Here is a 17,000-nt window from a genome sequence, read left to right as displayed (position 1 = left end):
CTTTCCCCCAGTGCCCATAAACCAATGTCATCATAAATTTCAGTCACCTTTGGATCTAGAGAAGTCATGGGGAAAGATTCCTGCAAATTCTTGCAGTGCTGTATACAACTCATGTTGTGCAATCGCACAGCTAAATCTGCCCTGCAAAAAGCCACCACAGCACAGATCTCGCCAGTGCCACACTCACTGCTGCTGCACTGCTGGCAACCAACCACTTCTGGCCATTTGCAAAGTTGGCCAAAAACAAGCACAAGCCATTATCCACCCAAACACACGGGATTCAAAAGGGAAAAAAATTACTTGGCTAGATAATTGAGCAAGACTCTCTTCTTGTTAACAATCTGATCTTGCCTGAGCACAGAAAACTTAAGCTGAGAAAAATTATGGAAAAAAGTCCCCCTTTCAACTGAGGGAAACTATGGAGAAAAGCCTCATTTTTCTATTCCATTTTTGTATTTTCAAAATACAAAGCTTTTGTGATATTTTAATTCCCACACAGCTGAAGAAGGGATTTTGAAGAACCAAAGTACAGCAAGGTTGCCAGTTTCTTCCAACGGACAGAAAATTACACAAAGGTTTTTCAAAATTAGGAAAGTTTTTAGGAAAGAAAAATATTTTTGCATGAAACAAGTACAGCAGGCCACTTCCTTTTTTTTCAGATTATTAACTTCAATGATAGTCTTGTTTTCTCTCATTGTTTCTATCAATTCCAGGTGAAACTTGTGGAGTTTCTGTGGTTAATAACAAATACAGATGACAAAGTGAGGACAAATAAATAATTTCTTTTTAAAAATGATTGTGCTGAATAAAAATATTCTGAGCTCTAGAACCTTTAGACAAATAAAACCAGCAATACTCTGTCTTGAAAGTTATACATGAAAAGCAGGAAAAACTGAACAGAGTAACTGCACAAAATTCCACACAGAATTATATATATTCCTCTGTATTTGCAAATATCCCCACATTAATTTTATATACACATGTATGTGCACATAGATGTATGTATACATGTATACATTATACACACACATTCTGTCTGTTTCCAATTTTTTTTGTCTTGGAACATACAACTGAGATTAGGAGATTTTGCATACACCTGCAGTGAAATCTGACTGAGGGACAGCATGCAGCTGTTTCGTCTATACACTTCTGATGCAATCTTCACATACTCCTGTCACTCTCCTCTGCTTTTTGGTAATCTGAATGAAAATTTTCTCAGCTATAAATTTATTTTCTGGAGGCTTCAAAACTGCATGCATGAAGAGTGTAAAATCCTGGTACTAAAGTAATGAAATTATCTGATGAAAGCAAAAGGATGCTGTATTTTAGGTTTGTTCTATTGTTGTAGTTTTTTCTGTTTTATGTTTCACACTGCCAGCAAATTGCAAGTGCTGTAATCTTTTAAAACAAGACAGTTTGGTAACATTGACATGTTCAAGGTGTTCCTATTAATCAAAATAAATGTCTTAATACTTTATTCATGAACTGTACTTAGAGAAAACCTAATTCAGCTACTAAATACTAAATATGTTAAAATTACACTTAAAACCTTTTTTCTTCTAAAGCTATTTCCTTGTACTGTTTCAGGAAATCTGTTCTGAAATAAACATTTATTTTTCTATTTAAATTGGTATTTAGAGGCACATAGTAATAACACAGCAATGCCAGAGAGTGAAAAACTAATCAAGATATGCATCATTAGCCTATGACACTAGATCGAGTTTTCTTAATTCACAGATGGCCAAATTTATTCCATACATCATACGTCAAGCAAAAGGTTAAATCTTCCATTAAGACTTCTGCAAATACGATGAAAGACAAAGTATATGCACAGGGAATGAACATAACAAATATATATTTTCTTAACTGCAGTTGTAAGTCATTTTAGACAAATGAATTTAGTAGAAAGAAAAAATTAAATGGTTATATCTAAAGGCAAACTTGGAAGACAGGATAATTCAGGTTAACTCTCTCCATCTCTCTTTTGTCCAAAAGAACTCAAAGTAACAGCTTTTGGGGACTGCTGAAAACATGCAAAAAAACCCCAGACTTACTTGTCAGCACACTAAAGCTTTTTTTTCCCCCTCCCCATCATGGCAGATCTACTACATGAAATCTCTTCCATTTTCCCAACTCAAAAAGAGCTGGAAAAGCAAACAGAATGGTTATTCAGAATCTATCTGCTCCTCCTTCACAAGGGTAGTCTTGTACACCCACCCAAGCTCTCAGCAGCTGGTGTTTGTACAGTGGCTGTAACAGATTACAGAGTTTAAATGTCAAGTACAAATTCTTATCTTCATTTGCTATTGAAGTACTTTTTCCAATATAAATCTTTTGCGTTCCCATCCACCCTGCTACTCTGGGATACTGAAGGAAGGTTCACTATCTGTGAGCAGCTGGGCTGGGCAGCACCTGTAGCTGGGTGAATACCTTTAACTGGGCTGAGATTGCCAGCCATGGGAACAGGTAACTTGTGCTTGCTGCCCATGCTGTGTTCACCTCTCATTTCACTTCACAGAAGTAATTCTGTTTTATTTCTTTACTGGCCCTTAAATCAAATGTTTTTTGACTTGAGAGTAAATTAGAGTAATGAAAATCCTGGGTAAATATACTTTTAAAGTTGGAACAATCCCCGTTGCTGTTGTTGAGGAAAGCAGGCTAAGATCTTTTGTTTCAGAATTACAAAACAGATGTTTCAAAAATATTCAAGGGCCTGCTTGTGGGAATTATTAAATGTAATAATATAATTGGAGATAGATCATGGAAGACAAAATCCGTCAGGGAGAATAAAAGCAGCTATAAACTTGGCTCAAGGTAAGCACATCTCAATTACAAAAGACTACAAAAATAAAAAATCCTGCATGACTAAACATCAGAGAACAGTAAGAATGATGAAATGTGTGAAAAAAAATTTTTTATAAGCAACCGGACAGACTCCAACTTTCCAAATTGAGGGAAAAGATGACCATTCTGAGTATAGGACTGAAGCCTAAAAAACCACTAAGAAAGGAAGTACCCAAAGAATGAAGGTTTAGCCTCCCTCTCCAAAGAAGAATTAATGTGTATCAAATGAAATTAGCAGTTAGCAGGTTCAAACCAAACCAAAAAATGGCAGATTCTAAACCAGGAAACAAACTGTGAGTCTTTTGCGACAATGTAGGTGTTAAAAGTGTTCCTGTCGATTCAAAGAGTTTTTGACAAATTGATGGAAGAAGGACCTACCACAGGCTATTAAAGACAAAATTGCCCCATAAAACTTTCTGCTGAGAACATCTTTAAGCCACAAGCCACTTCACACTGGCAGATATTTGAGAGAGTTATCACTATGTATTTATCCTGTTCTTCCAGCAGATGCCTAGGAAAGAGCATAAATCACTGCAGGAGGTAAGAGATGCCAGGATATGCATCCCTTAGCACAGATACAACACACAGAGCCCTTCTCCCAGCCTCTCCTGGCCCTCACGGACAAGGACTCCACCTATTATTTCTGTACACTCCACATGCAATGACTCAGTGTTCTGCAGGAGAAGTGAATCAAATATGCTCCGCTCAGTGTGCCAGTACTCCAACTATCCATCTATAAACTGAAGATGGCCTAAATTCAGTCTGGTGAGGAGGGGCTTTTTGCACATAAATTACTTCATTTACAAAGAGTGTTCAAAGGAAGAAGATCCTTGTCAGAAGGGAAAACCCACCCTAGAATGGAACAGATAAATCTGCCAGATGAGGGCAGATTTACCCATGTCCAAAACAGCAGACACAGTTTTCCCACCGCTACACCTTGTGCAAAAGGGATGGTATTTCCCTGAGGTAGCATTTTAGGAAGTCATGACCTTAATTCGAGGCTTAAGCCTCTTGTACAAAATCCATCCACACACTTGCCTGAAGAGGAGAGACATGCCCAGAGAAGTAATATAAGCTAAGCAAGTATACATGTGCAGAATATTTTGCATACGATATATACTTCCATTTATACAGCTCTCCTATAGGTTTTCTAATCATTAGCAAAAACTGTTTTTAAAGCTGGAATAAGTTTTTGGTTAAGTGGGTGAGAGCACTTACCTGAGTAATAGCCCCTTGGCCTGTCAGGCTCAGTGAAGAAAGAAATGCCAGCTAAATAAACGAATAATGCATATACTGTTAGAATAACCATATTTTCTTTACAGAATACAAAATTCAAATTTAAAGTACCCTTTCTTTAAGAGCCTGTTTCATAAGATACAAGCAGGAAATCAGTCACAGGTACCTGTGGATTGTTTTGGCATCAGTGTGAGAATATACTATTGCAAGCTTGTATGTTGTTCCAGATTTTATAGTAGTGTCCCATGTTCAAGCAACATATCTATGTAGACTAGAAAAAAAACCAACCTGTAACATTCTCCCCAGGACACATAATGAAAAATTTCTGCACTGAGAGTGTCCATTAGTAATAATGTTTAATGCACAGAAAACTGAGGACTGGAGCAACACTGCATTATTCTTGCTATGCTACATAGGAGAAAAAGAATGACCCGTGTACTGAACACAGCTTCCTGCAGCTCTCCATCACACAGCAACCTGCACAGCAGCAGGGCAGGTTCCCCTAACAGTACTGTGGGGTTCATCACTGACTCCCAGAGAAAGTCAGTTTGGAAGGGACCTCAGAAGGTCCCCAGTCCAACTCCGAATCAGAGCAGGGCTAGTGAGAAGATCAGAGGAGGTTACCCAGTCAGGGCTGTATCTTGCCAAGTCCAAGGCTGGAGGATGCTGAAGCTGCCTGGGCAGCTGAGCTGATGCTCGCCTGTTCTATAGTCATCAGGTAGTTCCCCCATGGCACAGAATCAGGCAAGGTTAACCTTTAACTAATGGGACACCTGACGTCTGTTCCCTCCAGCAAGGCAGGAAATCTGATGCTTTGGTGTCCTTTTATCCCTTCCAACTGCTGAACATACATGACTTACAGACTATATCCAAACTGTGATCAAACCTCCAGAGAAAGCACACACATTTGAACAAATAATTCCCCACTATACAAACACCGTATCTGTGCTCAATTTGATGGAACAATCATGAATAAAGTACTCAATCTATCAAGTAGTCAGTCATAAAAAGCCAAATATTCTGCCAACCAACCCCAGCACAGCTCTTGTGCCAGGGCTTAGACTTCCAATTAAAACACTGGTATTTATGGGAGTGCTCATTTAAAAGTTTGCAGGGCTGTATTTAAAACAATTTTTAAGACTAAAGATGTCTAAAGATACAATCTTTTAAAAAAAATAAGTATTTCTACAATATGAAAAGCCGTAATCATGCATTGTTGGAAAGCTTGATAAATTACAGTAACAATTTCTTAAGCATCCCACCACCTTTTTCAAACTGTAGAGACTTCCATTAGAATGGACACAAGCAGCAGAAATCAAGATGTAAACATTTGGTTCTGGCATGTATTTATGGCCTCACCACACTTCATTTGAGGTGACACTTTCGCTGAAAGATTATGCTCTAAATAAATACTTAAAAAGAAGGGTAAAAGGTATTCCTCTACGTAAAAATATCTGAAAGTCACATTTATTCTTAATTGTTCTTATCCCTATTTAAGAAAAAGAATTGAGGTTTTTCTTCTGCATTAATAAAATGAGCGTATCTTTAATTGTCTAAAAACTTGCTGGAATGGTCTGAATTTCTATATGCAAGACTTACTGAATTTTTTTAAAAAAAGTGTTTCTTATGCAGATTTTGTAAATTCAACAAAATTATATACCTGCACAGGCTTGCATGATCTTTTTCAGAGGTCCCATAGTGTACATCAATCCAACAAGAATCCCAGCCAGATGCCCAGCAAAAGAAGTCCTAGAAGATAAAATAATCTTGTGAGTAATGGGAGCCTTTTTTTCATAGGGATACAAAAGGGAAAGTGCAGAATTTGTCGTAAAGAGAAAGTCCCTGAGACTTCTCCGAGAAAGTCCTTGAGTGAGACCAAGCACAGAGAAATTACCTGCCTGCAAGGATATAATGCCAAGTATTTTTGTAACTACCTTTAAATTGGGAGGAAAACAGTTCCAGAAAAGTATTTAACAAATATCCTGAAAAAACTAATTGGCGAGACCATTTTAATTGCTCGTTTAAAGGACAGGATATGCTTTCCCTAACAGCATTTAAACACTTACCAAATGAGTAAACTGGTTTTAAGCTTTAAAAAGTAACTTACATTGTAATGTCTGGGTAGATCTTACCAAAACCATTTACAGTTCTGAGTGAAAGCACACAGTACTTTCTACTGCATTTTTATCAATGCAATCCTGCAATTAGTCTGAGATAAGCATGAATGCAGATCCACTGCAATCTTTGTCACACACTGCCTTCAAAATTGAAAGAACAATTGAAATGCTGAGATCCAAATTCTTTTCCATGCATGCTAACAATTTCTTTTAAAAATATCATTACCATTGGTATACAGAATGAAAAAGCTCTGGAGTCTCTTGAGAAATCAACCCAGAAACATACGTTTATAGTAAATAAGGAGATTTGCTCCACTTATTGCCATGACTATGGGGTACTCTATGAATTCAAAAATCAATTTTCAGCATTCAAGTTAAAGAGTTAAACTCTTTTGTGTTTAAACAGGTTTAAACATAAATTAAGAGAAAATCTTCTGAATTTAAGCAGATGTAAACACGACTTGCAAATTTTTCGTCTCTATTATGAAGTTACAGAAGCCAATACACTAAACATTGAAATTTCCTACAATGTGCAATTAGAAATAACTCATTTATATTGGCTGTCAAAAAAAATAAATAATATGAGCTAAAATGAGCCTTTTTTCCTTCATAAAGTAGAAATGAAACCTCTGTTTAATGTACAAAGTATAATATTTGCATCAATTTTTACATTCAGGTCAATGATCCGCAGGAGTTACACAGATGATGGCACCAGCGCTCAAGCCAAGACAACTCCTGTGCATCAGTGGTAAAAGGAGACAGGAAAATGCACATGTCAGTAGAGGAAGGTAAAGACCAAATCCAAATTCACTCTCTTGCCACCTACTTAACCACAAACTTGTATCCTGCCATGGAGAGTTGCAGTTCTCTCTCATCAGTAACCAACAACTCTCATAAGAGTAACACATAAAGGCTGATGTGAACATTTATAGGTTAAAGGTGGTTACCAAAATAAAGTATCTATAAGGAACTAATTTTCCAAATAGATTTTTCTGGAACAGATTTATGAAAAATGCATGCCTCACCTGGAAAATAGCTGACCTCAGAAAACTAAAAATACTTAAAAATCACCTACTCTAGAAATCTCCAACATGATATTGATTCACCTCAGATATCTGCCCAGTTCTGGAAGAGGCACAGATTAAACAGAAAGTAACTTTTCACATATATGTTCTTCCATTAAGCAAATAATCCCAAGGACTGCTAAGCAAAGCCTACATCTCAATACCCTTTCTTTATGGAAGGTGAAGAGTAGAAGTATACTGAATGCACTTTAAAATTTTTCCAAAACAAAAACATTAATGAGAAAGAAAATAATTAGAAATAATTATTAGATTATTAGAAATAAATATTAGAAAATAATTAAATTTAGTAAACTAAATCCTCTCCTAGAACACAAATCAAAGTTTCCAATAGGCTCAATATTACTTTTGGATCTTCCATTGGTTATGGATTCTCAAGTGAACCTGCTACATCAGTCCATTCAACAAGGCAGGTCCAAATTTACTGCATGGCTTTCTGACTGGACAGAATTCTGCCCCAATTACTGACCTCTTAGCTATCCAAAACTAAATTATGCAACTTGGTCTACAAAAGGAACCAGTTAAACATACACTTCAAATATTACAGCTTGCCCTGAGCATACAGATGAGCTTGTAAGAGCAATACTGTGAGAGCTACAATTGCTATGGTTCATTGCAAGGCAGTTGGCAGGTACTAATTAAACATGTTGTGTTCTAGGACATGAATTTCTGGAGCTCACTACTTGTTTTCTGTAGCCCCCATTATCATTTAAGTGCTGTGAAATTGCCCTCTGTAGAGGTCACTGTAGAGGTTTAGATGAGGCAGGAATCTAAACTTCCATGAAATTATGAAACATTTTTTGATATTATTTCTGGACTTCCTATCCACTCTCTACCCAAAGACATTTCTACAGTAACGTAACTGAAAAAGAACAGCACCAATCTCTGAAATGATGTTTTTCTTCTTTACTAATAAACAGTATTGTTAAACATATCACCAAATAAAAACTATGTTCAGCTAGAACAACAGTTTGTATTTTTCAGAAAAATATTTCTAATGCACTGAAAGCTTTAGTTTTATATTTGTAACAATGCCATGCAGCTCACAAATAAAACTGCATTTGGGCAGAGCATTCTTCTGTCTTTAATCCTTGCTGCAGTCAATCAAGCAGCCAGCCATAAAGCAATAAAACCAGTGTTTAACCTAAGCAATATTTGAATTCTCCTTCTGCTCTTGGAAATCTTCTATCTGTATATCATAGTATCTGACAAGGAACATCTCAGTATTGCTGAGCTCTTTTTTTTTTAATCTTTCTCAAAAGTGGGAAATTGCATATAAACTGTGATTTGCTAGTTCATAGGTTTTGTGTCTTACTTTGCACATATTCTCCAGTGTGATGCACAGTTACAAAATATTACACAGGAAAATAACTGATTTGCAAATAGGATTACAAAAATCAACTGCCAAAGAAGAGCAAGGCCCTGTTCTCACAGAGGTGGGGCAAATGAACTGTTCTGGCACAGAACACACAAGGAAACTGAGGGAGATGACCAGCAGCACACCAGGACAGTGACACTGCACAAAATTTGCAGAATTCTGCATGATAATTCTATCGTAAATCATAAGTAACTAAGCCAGAGTGGGCTAGGACAGAAATAGCAAGCAAACAGCGGAATGCTGCTCAGCTAATGAAGCCCTTGGCACTATGGTGCAGTAGTTTAGTTACCTCGTTGAAAAAGCACATCCCTTTTCCTTGTCCACCAGCTTTTGTTATCTTCCCTCTAATACTCAGTTACACCTTCTGGGAATAGTATTTCAGATTTTTATTTTGAGATGTACTCAAAGTAGAGGTTTTTAAGGAAAAAGCAGACTGCAGCCCTAACATTGCATTGGGATACCAGCTAACACTACTCACACTTCGTGATACATTTCAAACTACTCCAGACAGCCCAAATCTCTTCTCCTTTCTTTGAAATATTAAATGCACTTACCCTGGGGAGATTAAGTGAATAGCCACCAGCTCCACCCAACAAGCATATTTACTGGATATCGGCAATCCAAAGACACTGCTAACTCTTCCTGGATTATAATGGTTGTTTAGAACTTTCAAAGCAAATAAGACTCCTGCAAACAAGAAGAAATCACATGAAGAGAAAAGTACTTGTGCACAAATAATAAAGAAACGCAAGCAATTTGAAGTACCCTGAAGTTTCAAAGCACCATGAAGCATACTACTGCATGCCAGAACAACAGTTCTGTTTTTTCAGTGACTTAAAAAAAAAAGGATATAAAAATTACGCATTTGTGTAACAGCCGAATCTAAGCTGCTTTTTAGTGTGCCTGCTCACTGTTGCTATTCAGGTATTCAAAACTATACAAACAATTCAAAAGGGGAGTTCTAGTGGAAATAATTGACTAAATTAGTGAACTCAAAAAATGTTCTGTGAGTTGAGGAAAGCCACTACTGAAAACCAAAGATTTGTAAAGCTCAACAGTAGGTTCAAATTCTGAATTAATGGAAAATCATCTTACATACACTTCAGAATCACTTGGTTCTGAAAAAAAAGTAAATAAATCACCTTTAACCACAGTAAACAATCATTGATATCTAACTGACTGCAACTGTTTTATCATGCAACCACCAGCTGATATGACGGAATGAATTCAGAGAACTTACTGGAAGTACTATGAAAAAGTTCCTCTAAAGAGAAAGCTCACAGTGGTCTGAAAAAATCTTGGAAAAATGAACAAGTAGAAGTCTTGGCATGGACACTTCGAGACTGGCACAGGCAGCCGAACCCTTCAAGGAAAGATTCTGCACTCAGGGACTCTACAGCCCCCAGAAAGGCTGATACTAGAACTGGGCACATCTTGTTACCAAAGGGGGGTGACCAGAAAATATCTGGAGGTCCAGAAGAGCAACTCCCAGGATGTTCCAACTCATACCAACCAGAATATCACAAGGAATCCTCAGAGGTGCTGAAGTAGCTTTTTTAGAAGCTGAAAAAGAGGGCTTGCCTTCTAAGGCTAGGTCCCACTGACAGCAAGGAAATCCCCTACTTGTCCAGGAAAGCAGTATCCACTTTTCCACTTGACTGCAGACTTTTGTAAAGAGAAGGAGTTTACTGACTTGAAACTGATCTCCTAAAGAAGACAATCAGGTTTTTGAATGTCGCTATCAGAAGCAAAACTAAGGGAGTCTCTCCAAAGACAGGCACGAGTAATTTTAAACTAATAGGCTTTTCTAGAAGCCACCTGATGAGCATTACTGACATCAGAAAATTCAGAGTTCAGACTTCAATTAACCAGTGATATTACACAGAAAACACAATTATACCAGGATGATGATATTTTCATGTTCTCAGGTAAAGTCCCTGTCAGTCACAAGAACATGAAATCAGTATATGCCTTAATGAGAGTATATGCCTTAAATTGAAAAATAGGATAACCTTACTGACATGACAATCATACATACAGATGTACACATATCCACTTTCTACAATTAACAATTATTGTTATATAGCACCTATACATACTAATTTTACATATGTAAATTGGACCAACCCTCTGTCTTACCTGAAAAACCTACTCCACAATTCATTTCATAGGAAGGATCATCCAGAATTACCACAAGCAGGAGTTCCAGCACCATATAAACTACTCCAATCAGTACTGAAAATACTGCAATTATGTAGGCAAACCATATGCTCTTAAGCTTTCTTTCCAGCATTATGCCCTTCCAAAGCATGGAAATCATGTTATAATACAAATGCCAATCATCTGCATGGTGGAAAGGAGCAAGCAGCAAACGCTGCCAGTTCTTTCTGTGGACAGCTTCATTTACACTGAGACACACTTCAGACAGTGGCCTCACAGGATTCAGAAAGAGAAAAATATTCAGTACAAGTACCCCAAGAGTAACACAAGGAATGTTCTGGAGTCCAACTTGAGAAATTTGATAAAGCAGCAAAAGCAGTCCAGCACTGACTCCTCTCTGCCTTCGTTCCATTATTACTTCTTATTCAAATAAAAGTGAAGATTATTCCGATTTCCAGTCTTCTGTTCAATTCAAAACCATGCAAGTTTTGGAAATTCTGAAAGAAAGAAGGTAACTTGTTATATACATATAGGGGTGTTTTAAAGCTCATCACTGTTTTTGGGTTTTTTTAAACACAAAAAAATTCATCAAGGTAACCAGCTGAGACCTTTTATATATCAGAACAAAAATTCAAGTGAGGAAAAAAAAATCAGAATTTGTAAACTTACATAAAACACAAAAAAGGAGATTTATACAGATAATGCAGGCAAACATTGTGAGAAAAAGCAGTCTGCAACCTCTCTTTCACATCCCTGGACAGGCTTTACTTAACCCATAAAGTACCTGGGTGTTCTAAACATGTTCTCATTAATCCTGATTCATTCAATAATTAAAATTCCATGAAGGAAAACAGTTTCAAATTCTACTCTAGAGTCTCCGTTTCCAGGATTCCTATCTTTGCCACATATTTCAATTTTTTTAATGATATTTTTCCAACTTTTACAAATATTCAAAACAAGCTAAGCTTGAAAACTAAGTTATGATTTCAAAAAAGTAACAGAGACGCAGCTAAGTACTCCTACATGCAGTTTGAAAATTGTTACTGCTTTCCTAGGGATTAGGATAAAGACTTCAGTTTAGAAGTATGTGATGGAGAAAAGAAAACCATAGAAGGAAATCATATACAAAATCAGCATATAAAATTTAAAGAGTTATGACAAAATTTTCATCTCTGCTTTATTTATGCCAGTAAAAAATGGGATTAAAGAGAGCTACAGAAATAGATCAGGCTAGAAACGGAGTTACTCTGACAGGAACTGACAAGGGAGGAAGCTGCACAGGACAACACAGCACAGGGGAACGTGGAGTTTCCAGAGCATGGAACCACCTGTGGAAGACGGGAAGAGACGCAAGATTTCAAGCAGGTTCCAAGGGCTACCCCAACTTGGCCAGTCCTACTTTTACTTCTGGAAACTCTGCAAGGTGGCCCAACAACAGCACAGCCTCTCCTCCCCTCCAGTGTGCCCCTTCTTTGCAGAACTACTGAAGATACACAACACATTATTCCACATTAAGTATCAGTTATGTAGAACCAGCAAAACACAGTTACTCTTCAAAACTTTGCCAGCAGGTTTCAAATGAAACCACCTGAAATATTGAGATATATACAAAATTCTCAACACCCCATTAACCTTCTTTATCACTATACACAAAATAGTTAAAATTAATAATATATTCATTTTTTATTTAAATGCCTTTCCAATTCATCATATGAAATGATTCCTCTTCAGCTTTTTTATTAGATAAACAAGCAACAATCTAATTCTTCTAGAGGACAGGAGGAAAAACCAGACATTTATAAAGGACAGCTCAAGATGCAAAATTTAACTTTCCCCTATGTCTGTCAGGATTTACTAAGTTTCACATTTCTATAGACTATTGCTATGCCTGCAAACACTTTACTGAACATTTTTACTTAGGTATTCAGAGTATTCTTAATAATTTGATTCAGTTGCATTTCATGAAGTCAGCGAGCACATGGAAAAGAAGGAAAGCACCTCTGGATGATGTTACCCTGTAACAGCAAAAGGACCTGAGAGACCAGGATAGGGTGGAACATCAAAGACAACAAGGTAGTGGCCAGCCTACCTTCTCTGCTTATCCTGAAGTGAGAGGAGCATGTAGCTCCATGCTAGTTCACACACAGAATTAATTAATGTCACTTCCTATAGTTAAGTATTCTAGTCTCTGCATTTCTCCTTAAATCACATTCATGCTTATTATAGCAATTTAAGAGAAGAAAAAAACAACCTAGTTGGGTTTTTTTATCCTCAAAACAACTGCAGTAAACCAGAATAAATGTAAAATGTATTTGTTACATTACAATGAAAGTCACTGCATTTTTCCCACGTTATTATCATGGAGATGCTGCATAATGTCTGAGCCTTGTCCAAAACAGAGTGAAAACACCAGAAATGTACTTTATACCAGGCCTCTTGAACATATAACTGCCTTCCAAACCCAGTTTCAAATGATCACAATTTAACTCCAGAGACCACAGCTGTAGCCCCCACAAAGCTTAAATGAACCAACCTGTTAAAGTGTTAATTGGTCATTGCGGATAATTAACATTGACAGTCTTTGACTTTAAAGTCAACATTAAAAAAAAACCCAAACCCTTAGTTAATCACAAGTTTAATCAATGTCATTCCTTTTTTTCCACACTACTTGCTCTGGTATCAGGCAGACCAACACCCCCAAATATTCTTATAGTCTTCTGCCCAGACCTCTGGCTTTTCTTGTACCGCTGACACAGTTACACGTTTTTCATCACAAAACAGTCGACACAAAAACTGCTAGAATTTAAAAGTGAACATCCTTTAAATGCAAGTTATGTGGAAACCTCAAAATCTTGCCATACCGTTTTGTTCAAATTGCCATATAGTCTTGTGTTTTAAAGCTTCCATCTCTGCTTCTGATACTCTTAAATTTCCAATTTAAGTACTTATAACACCCATGCACCCAAAAAAAGAAACCCTCATCCAGCACATATCCAGACAATAATCATGGAACAGGGCTGGGAATGCTTTCCACCATGATTACAACAGTGCTAGTTATCATAAACCATTCCCATTACTGGGAGCAATCAAAAATGTCAGCCAAAACACATTATGTGTTTGAGTTGAAAGGAAAAAGATATAAAAAGATATATATAGTTATTTGAGAGCCTTTAGGAATGCAACTCCCTTAAAACACACAGAGCTTTTAACTGTTTGAACATTCCTCCTCAGCCTCTACTCTGTTTATTAGAGTTGAATGAGGCTTGAAACAATGAAGCACTTTTTCCTTTCTCTTTTTTTTTGAAAACATGCCACCCACTTAAAAATGTACAAATTTCCAGAATAGACTTGAAATGGACATTTGTCCTGCATCCAGGATGCCACGTGTCTGCATTTTTGTCACCTACTCAAAATAAATATCTGAACTAAATATTCTTGGAATTTGTTTGTTTGTTTTGTACTAACCAAGTAAAAAGTATTTAAACTTTTTACTGTGACAACCCCCCTCACTCACTTGGCAACCATAAAATATTATGACTTCGCATTACTAAAAAACTCATGTAATAAAGTAAATATTTTAGTAAATACCAGTTAAAATGAAATGTCCTACTCTCTTTTCCTATAGCTGTAATTTCAATTTAGAGGAAAAGAATCTCCCTGTACCCTTGCTCCCCCCAAAACAGACATAACAACCCTGAAATTTTGATTTATTTTTATGCAAAATCAAGTACACTCTGGAAATAAAATTGCGCATTCAGCCTACACATCCTGATTAGAGCTAAACTAATATCAAAACCACTTGAAACATAAAGGGTGAGTATCAGATCCTAAGGACAAACCATTCCACAATACAGATAAGCCTCAACAGGCCCACACTACTTGTCTGTGAAGATACCAGTCTCAGGACACAAAGGCTTCTCCCGGTAAAGACAGAAACTGTTTTTAGGGCAAAAGAGGAGGCCAAAGGAAGCAGGAACAAACTGTAAACACTTTTACTGTGGCCCTCAAACTTTGGAAGGGGGTGAGGAAAAGGACCAAGGGGAAAAAAAAAAAACAATGCAAGGAAAAAAACCCTAAAAATCTGAAACATAATGAATCATCCTGTTTATATTTAATAAGTATGCAAGGAGAAGGTCAGCTGCAAGCTGTCAGCCACAACAAGCTCTGAAATGTACAGTAAATTACATAGTTCATAACAAAGAGAAGGTTCTGACTTAAATTATAAAATTAATTACTTCATAAAGAACAACTTCTGGATTCATCTAAAGGGCTTTCCTTCACGAAGGAATACTGAATGGTGAACTGAAAAGACACAGCATTTCAGAATTTGGTGAGAGAAGTCACCCATCTATAATAAAAATGTTTTAAAACTATTTAAGTCAATAACTCCCTTGCTGAGACAATACAAAGTTAAATATCAATGTTAAATGACCTCATAAATGGCTAGATCACAGTCTTTTTTTTATTATGCAACATTTTAAATTTCATTCAAAGTTTTCTGTTAGAATAGAGAAGTTCTTCTGTGTCTTATATCTGCTTCAGCATGAAAACTGAAAATCTTTTACATATTTTTAATCCTCTTAACCACCACTAAAAGAGGAAGTCCTTAACAAAATAAGCTTTTAAACTAAGAACTTCAATTTAAAACTAAAAATGTGTTCTGAAGGGCATAACAATTACTACCCACAATAAAATATACACATGTTAAACAATACATGCCAAGAATCATTTTGGCCACTTTATCCCAAATGAATGAGACAGCTTTCACAGGAAAGAACCCAAGGGACTAGGTCCAATCTCTCTCATAACAGACAATAATTAGTAACCGCCTCTCAAAACACCAGGATACATCTACACTAATTGAAGTTGAAGAAGTAAAGTAGTCATAAGTATTTAATATATCACTGTACTTGTAAAGGTAAGGGGATGTCACAGCTTAAAATAAAAATACATTAAAACAACAGTGAACTTCAGATTAGGCCACAGACGAGTTTTAACTTCACAGACGTTTAATTCTAATTAAGGTCATGGATTTGGGTTTTGGTTAGGGTTTGTTTTTTGGTTTTTTTCCATTTGATTGCAATTGTTACACTCGTATAATTGTAGAAGAGCATCCTCCTTTATCTTAAGAATTCTGTAATATTATTAAAAATGAAACCATCAAAGATGGCCTGACTCCACTTCAGAAGTGCGAAGCACAACAACTTTACAATTTTAGCATTCCTTGGTAGATTTGAGGGAAAATTTGTCTGCAGTGTGTAGGAGAAAGGAAGAACGGGAAACTTACTTTTTGAAGAAATCCATTTTAAATAATATTGGTTAAATCTACAAACAATTCAGAAACATATGCTTTCTAGTATTAGTGTTATACTACTGTTGTTAACACCTCCAATCTATGCCAGTAAAAAAAAAAAACAAACAAACAGTTCCAGGAAGAACATCACTGTGCTATTTCAGGAAATCAAACCAGCTCAGGTATTGTTAATTACATTTTATAGATACCCGAATTACTTAAACTTGGTGTTGTAACAGCTGTAAGAAAGCTTACCAAATACAGCCAAGATACACTTGCCATTGCTTCTTCTTTGATACAGGTGCAAGTTATTTGCAGTTTTTCGGGGTAGGTTTTTTTGTTTCGTAGTTTTAACAAAGGAAGGGATATAGTTCTGGCCAGTTATTGATTTTTTTTTTTTAAAGTTATTTACAAAATTTGTAAAAAATACCGCTTTAGAAAATGGGGTAAATGAAAGCAATAAACCCAAACTGCGGAGGCTGTGAGGAGCACAGCACATGTGCGGGTGTGGCTGCGGATAAGCCCCGCGGGTTCCCGACACCCGGCTGCTCCTGCGCACCGAGAGCGCTCCCAAGAACGGAGTCCCACAGGCACGAGGGTGGGTATGCGTACAAAGATAACGGCTGTGAAACCGTGAAATATTGGGGATTCGACTTCTGAGGCCGCTTCACTTCCGTAATTCCCACCACCACTCCTTGCAGCGGCGGGGAACGAGCTAAGCTCTGCGGAGGAAAACTTCCTACAGAGCGCACCTTGCGGGCAGCTGACCCAGCCCAGACCCCACCTGCTGGGGCTTGCACTGGGCACCCCGGCTCAGCAGGGCGGCCCTCCCCGGGCGTGGGCCGCGCCCCTCACGGCCGGGGGGCCGCTCTCCCCCCGGGGGGGGCGGC

The 17,000-nt window shown here is 37.2% G+C and overlaps 1 protein-coding gene across 5 annotated transcripts in view; it reads right to left on the bottom strand.

Moving 5' to 3' along the window:
• The window catches only part of RHBDD1 (rhomboid domain containing 1), a 28,721-nt gene extending 11,727 nt beyond the window's left edge, over positions 1-16,994 (bottom strand). For 4 of the 5 annotated variants that reach the window (XM_017732900.1, XM_017732903.1, XM_017732904.1 and 1 more), the window contains exons 1-5: positions 16,366-16,994; positions 10,797-11,314; positions 9,212-9,344; positions 5,741-5,829; positions 4,063-4,113 (exon numbers count right to left, since the gene is read on the bottom strand). In XM_017732900.1, the coding sequence (XP_017588389.1) occupies positions 4,063-4,113; positions 5,741-5,829; positions 9,212-9,344; positions 10,797-11,229 (706 nt within the window). In that variant the 5' untranslated portion in view covers positions 11,230-11,314; positions 16,366-16,994. Of the gene's footprint in view, positions 1-4,062; positions 4,114-5,740; positions 5,830-9,211; positions 9,345-10,796; positions 11,315-12,145; positions 12,301-16,365 lie in introns of all 5 variants that reach the window. The other variant, XM_017732902.1, reaches the window with a different exon arrangement.
• Between the last annotated feature and the right edge of the window lie 6 nt (positions 16,995-17,000).

The sequence above is a fragment of the Corvus brachyrhynchos genome, unplaced genomic scaffold, assembly GCF_000691975.1.
Source record: "Corvus brachyrhynchos isolate BGI_N302 unplaced genomic scaffold, ASM69197v1 scaffold435, whole genome shotgun sequence".
Classification (NCBI taxonomy): Eukaryota; Metazoa; Chordata; class Aves; order Passeriformes; family Corvidae; genus Corvus; species Corvus brachyrhynchos.
Note: the sequence above shows the minus strand (reverse complement) of the source record. Positions and strands in the feature narration are given on the sequence as shown.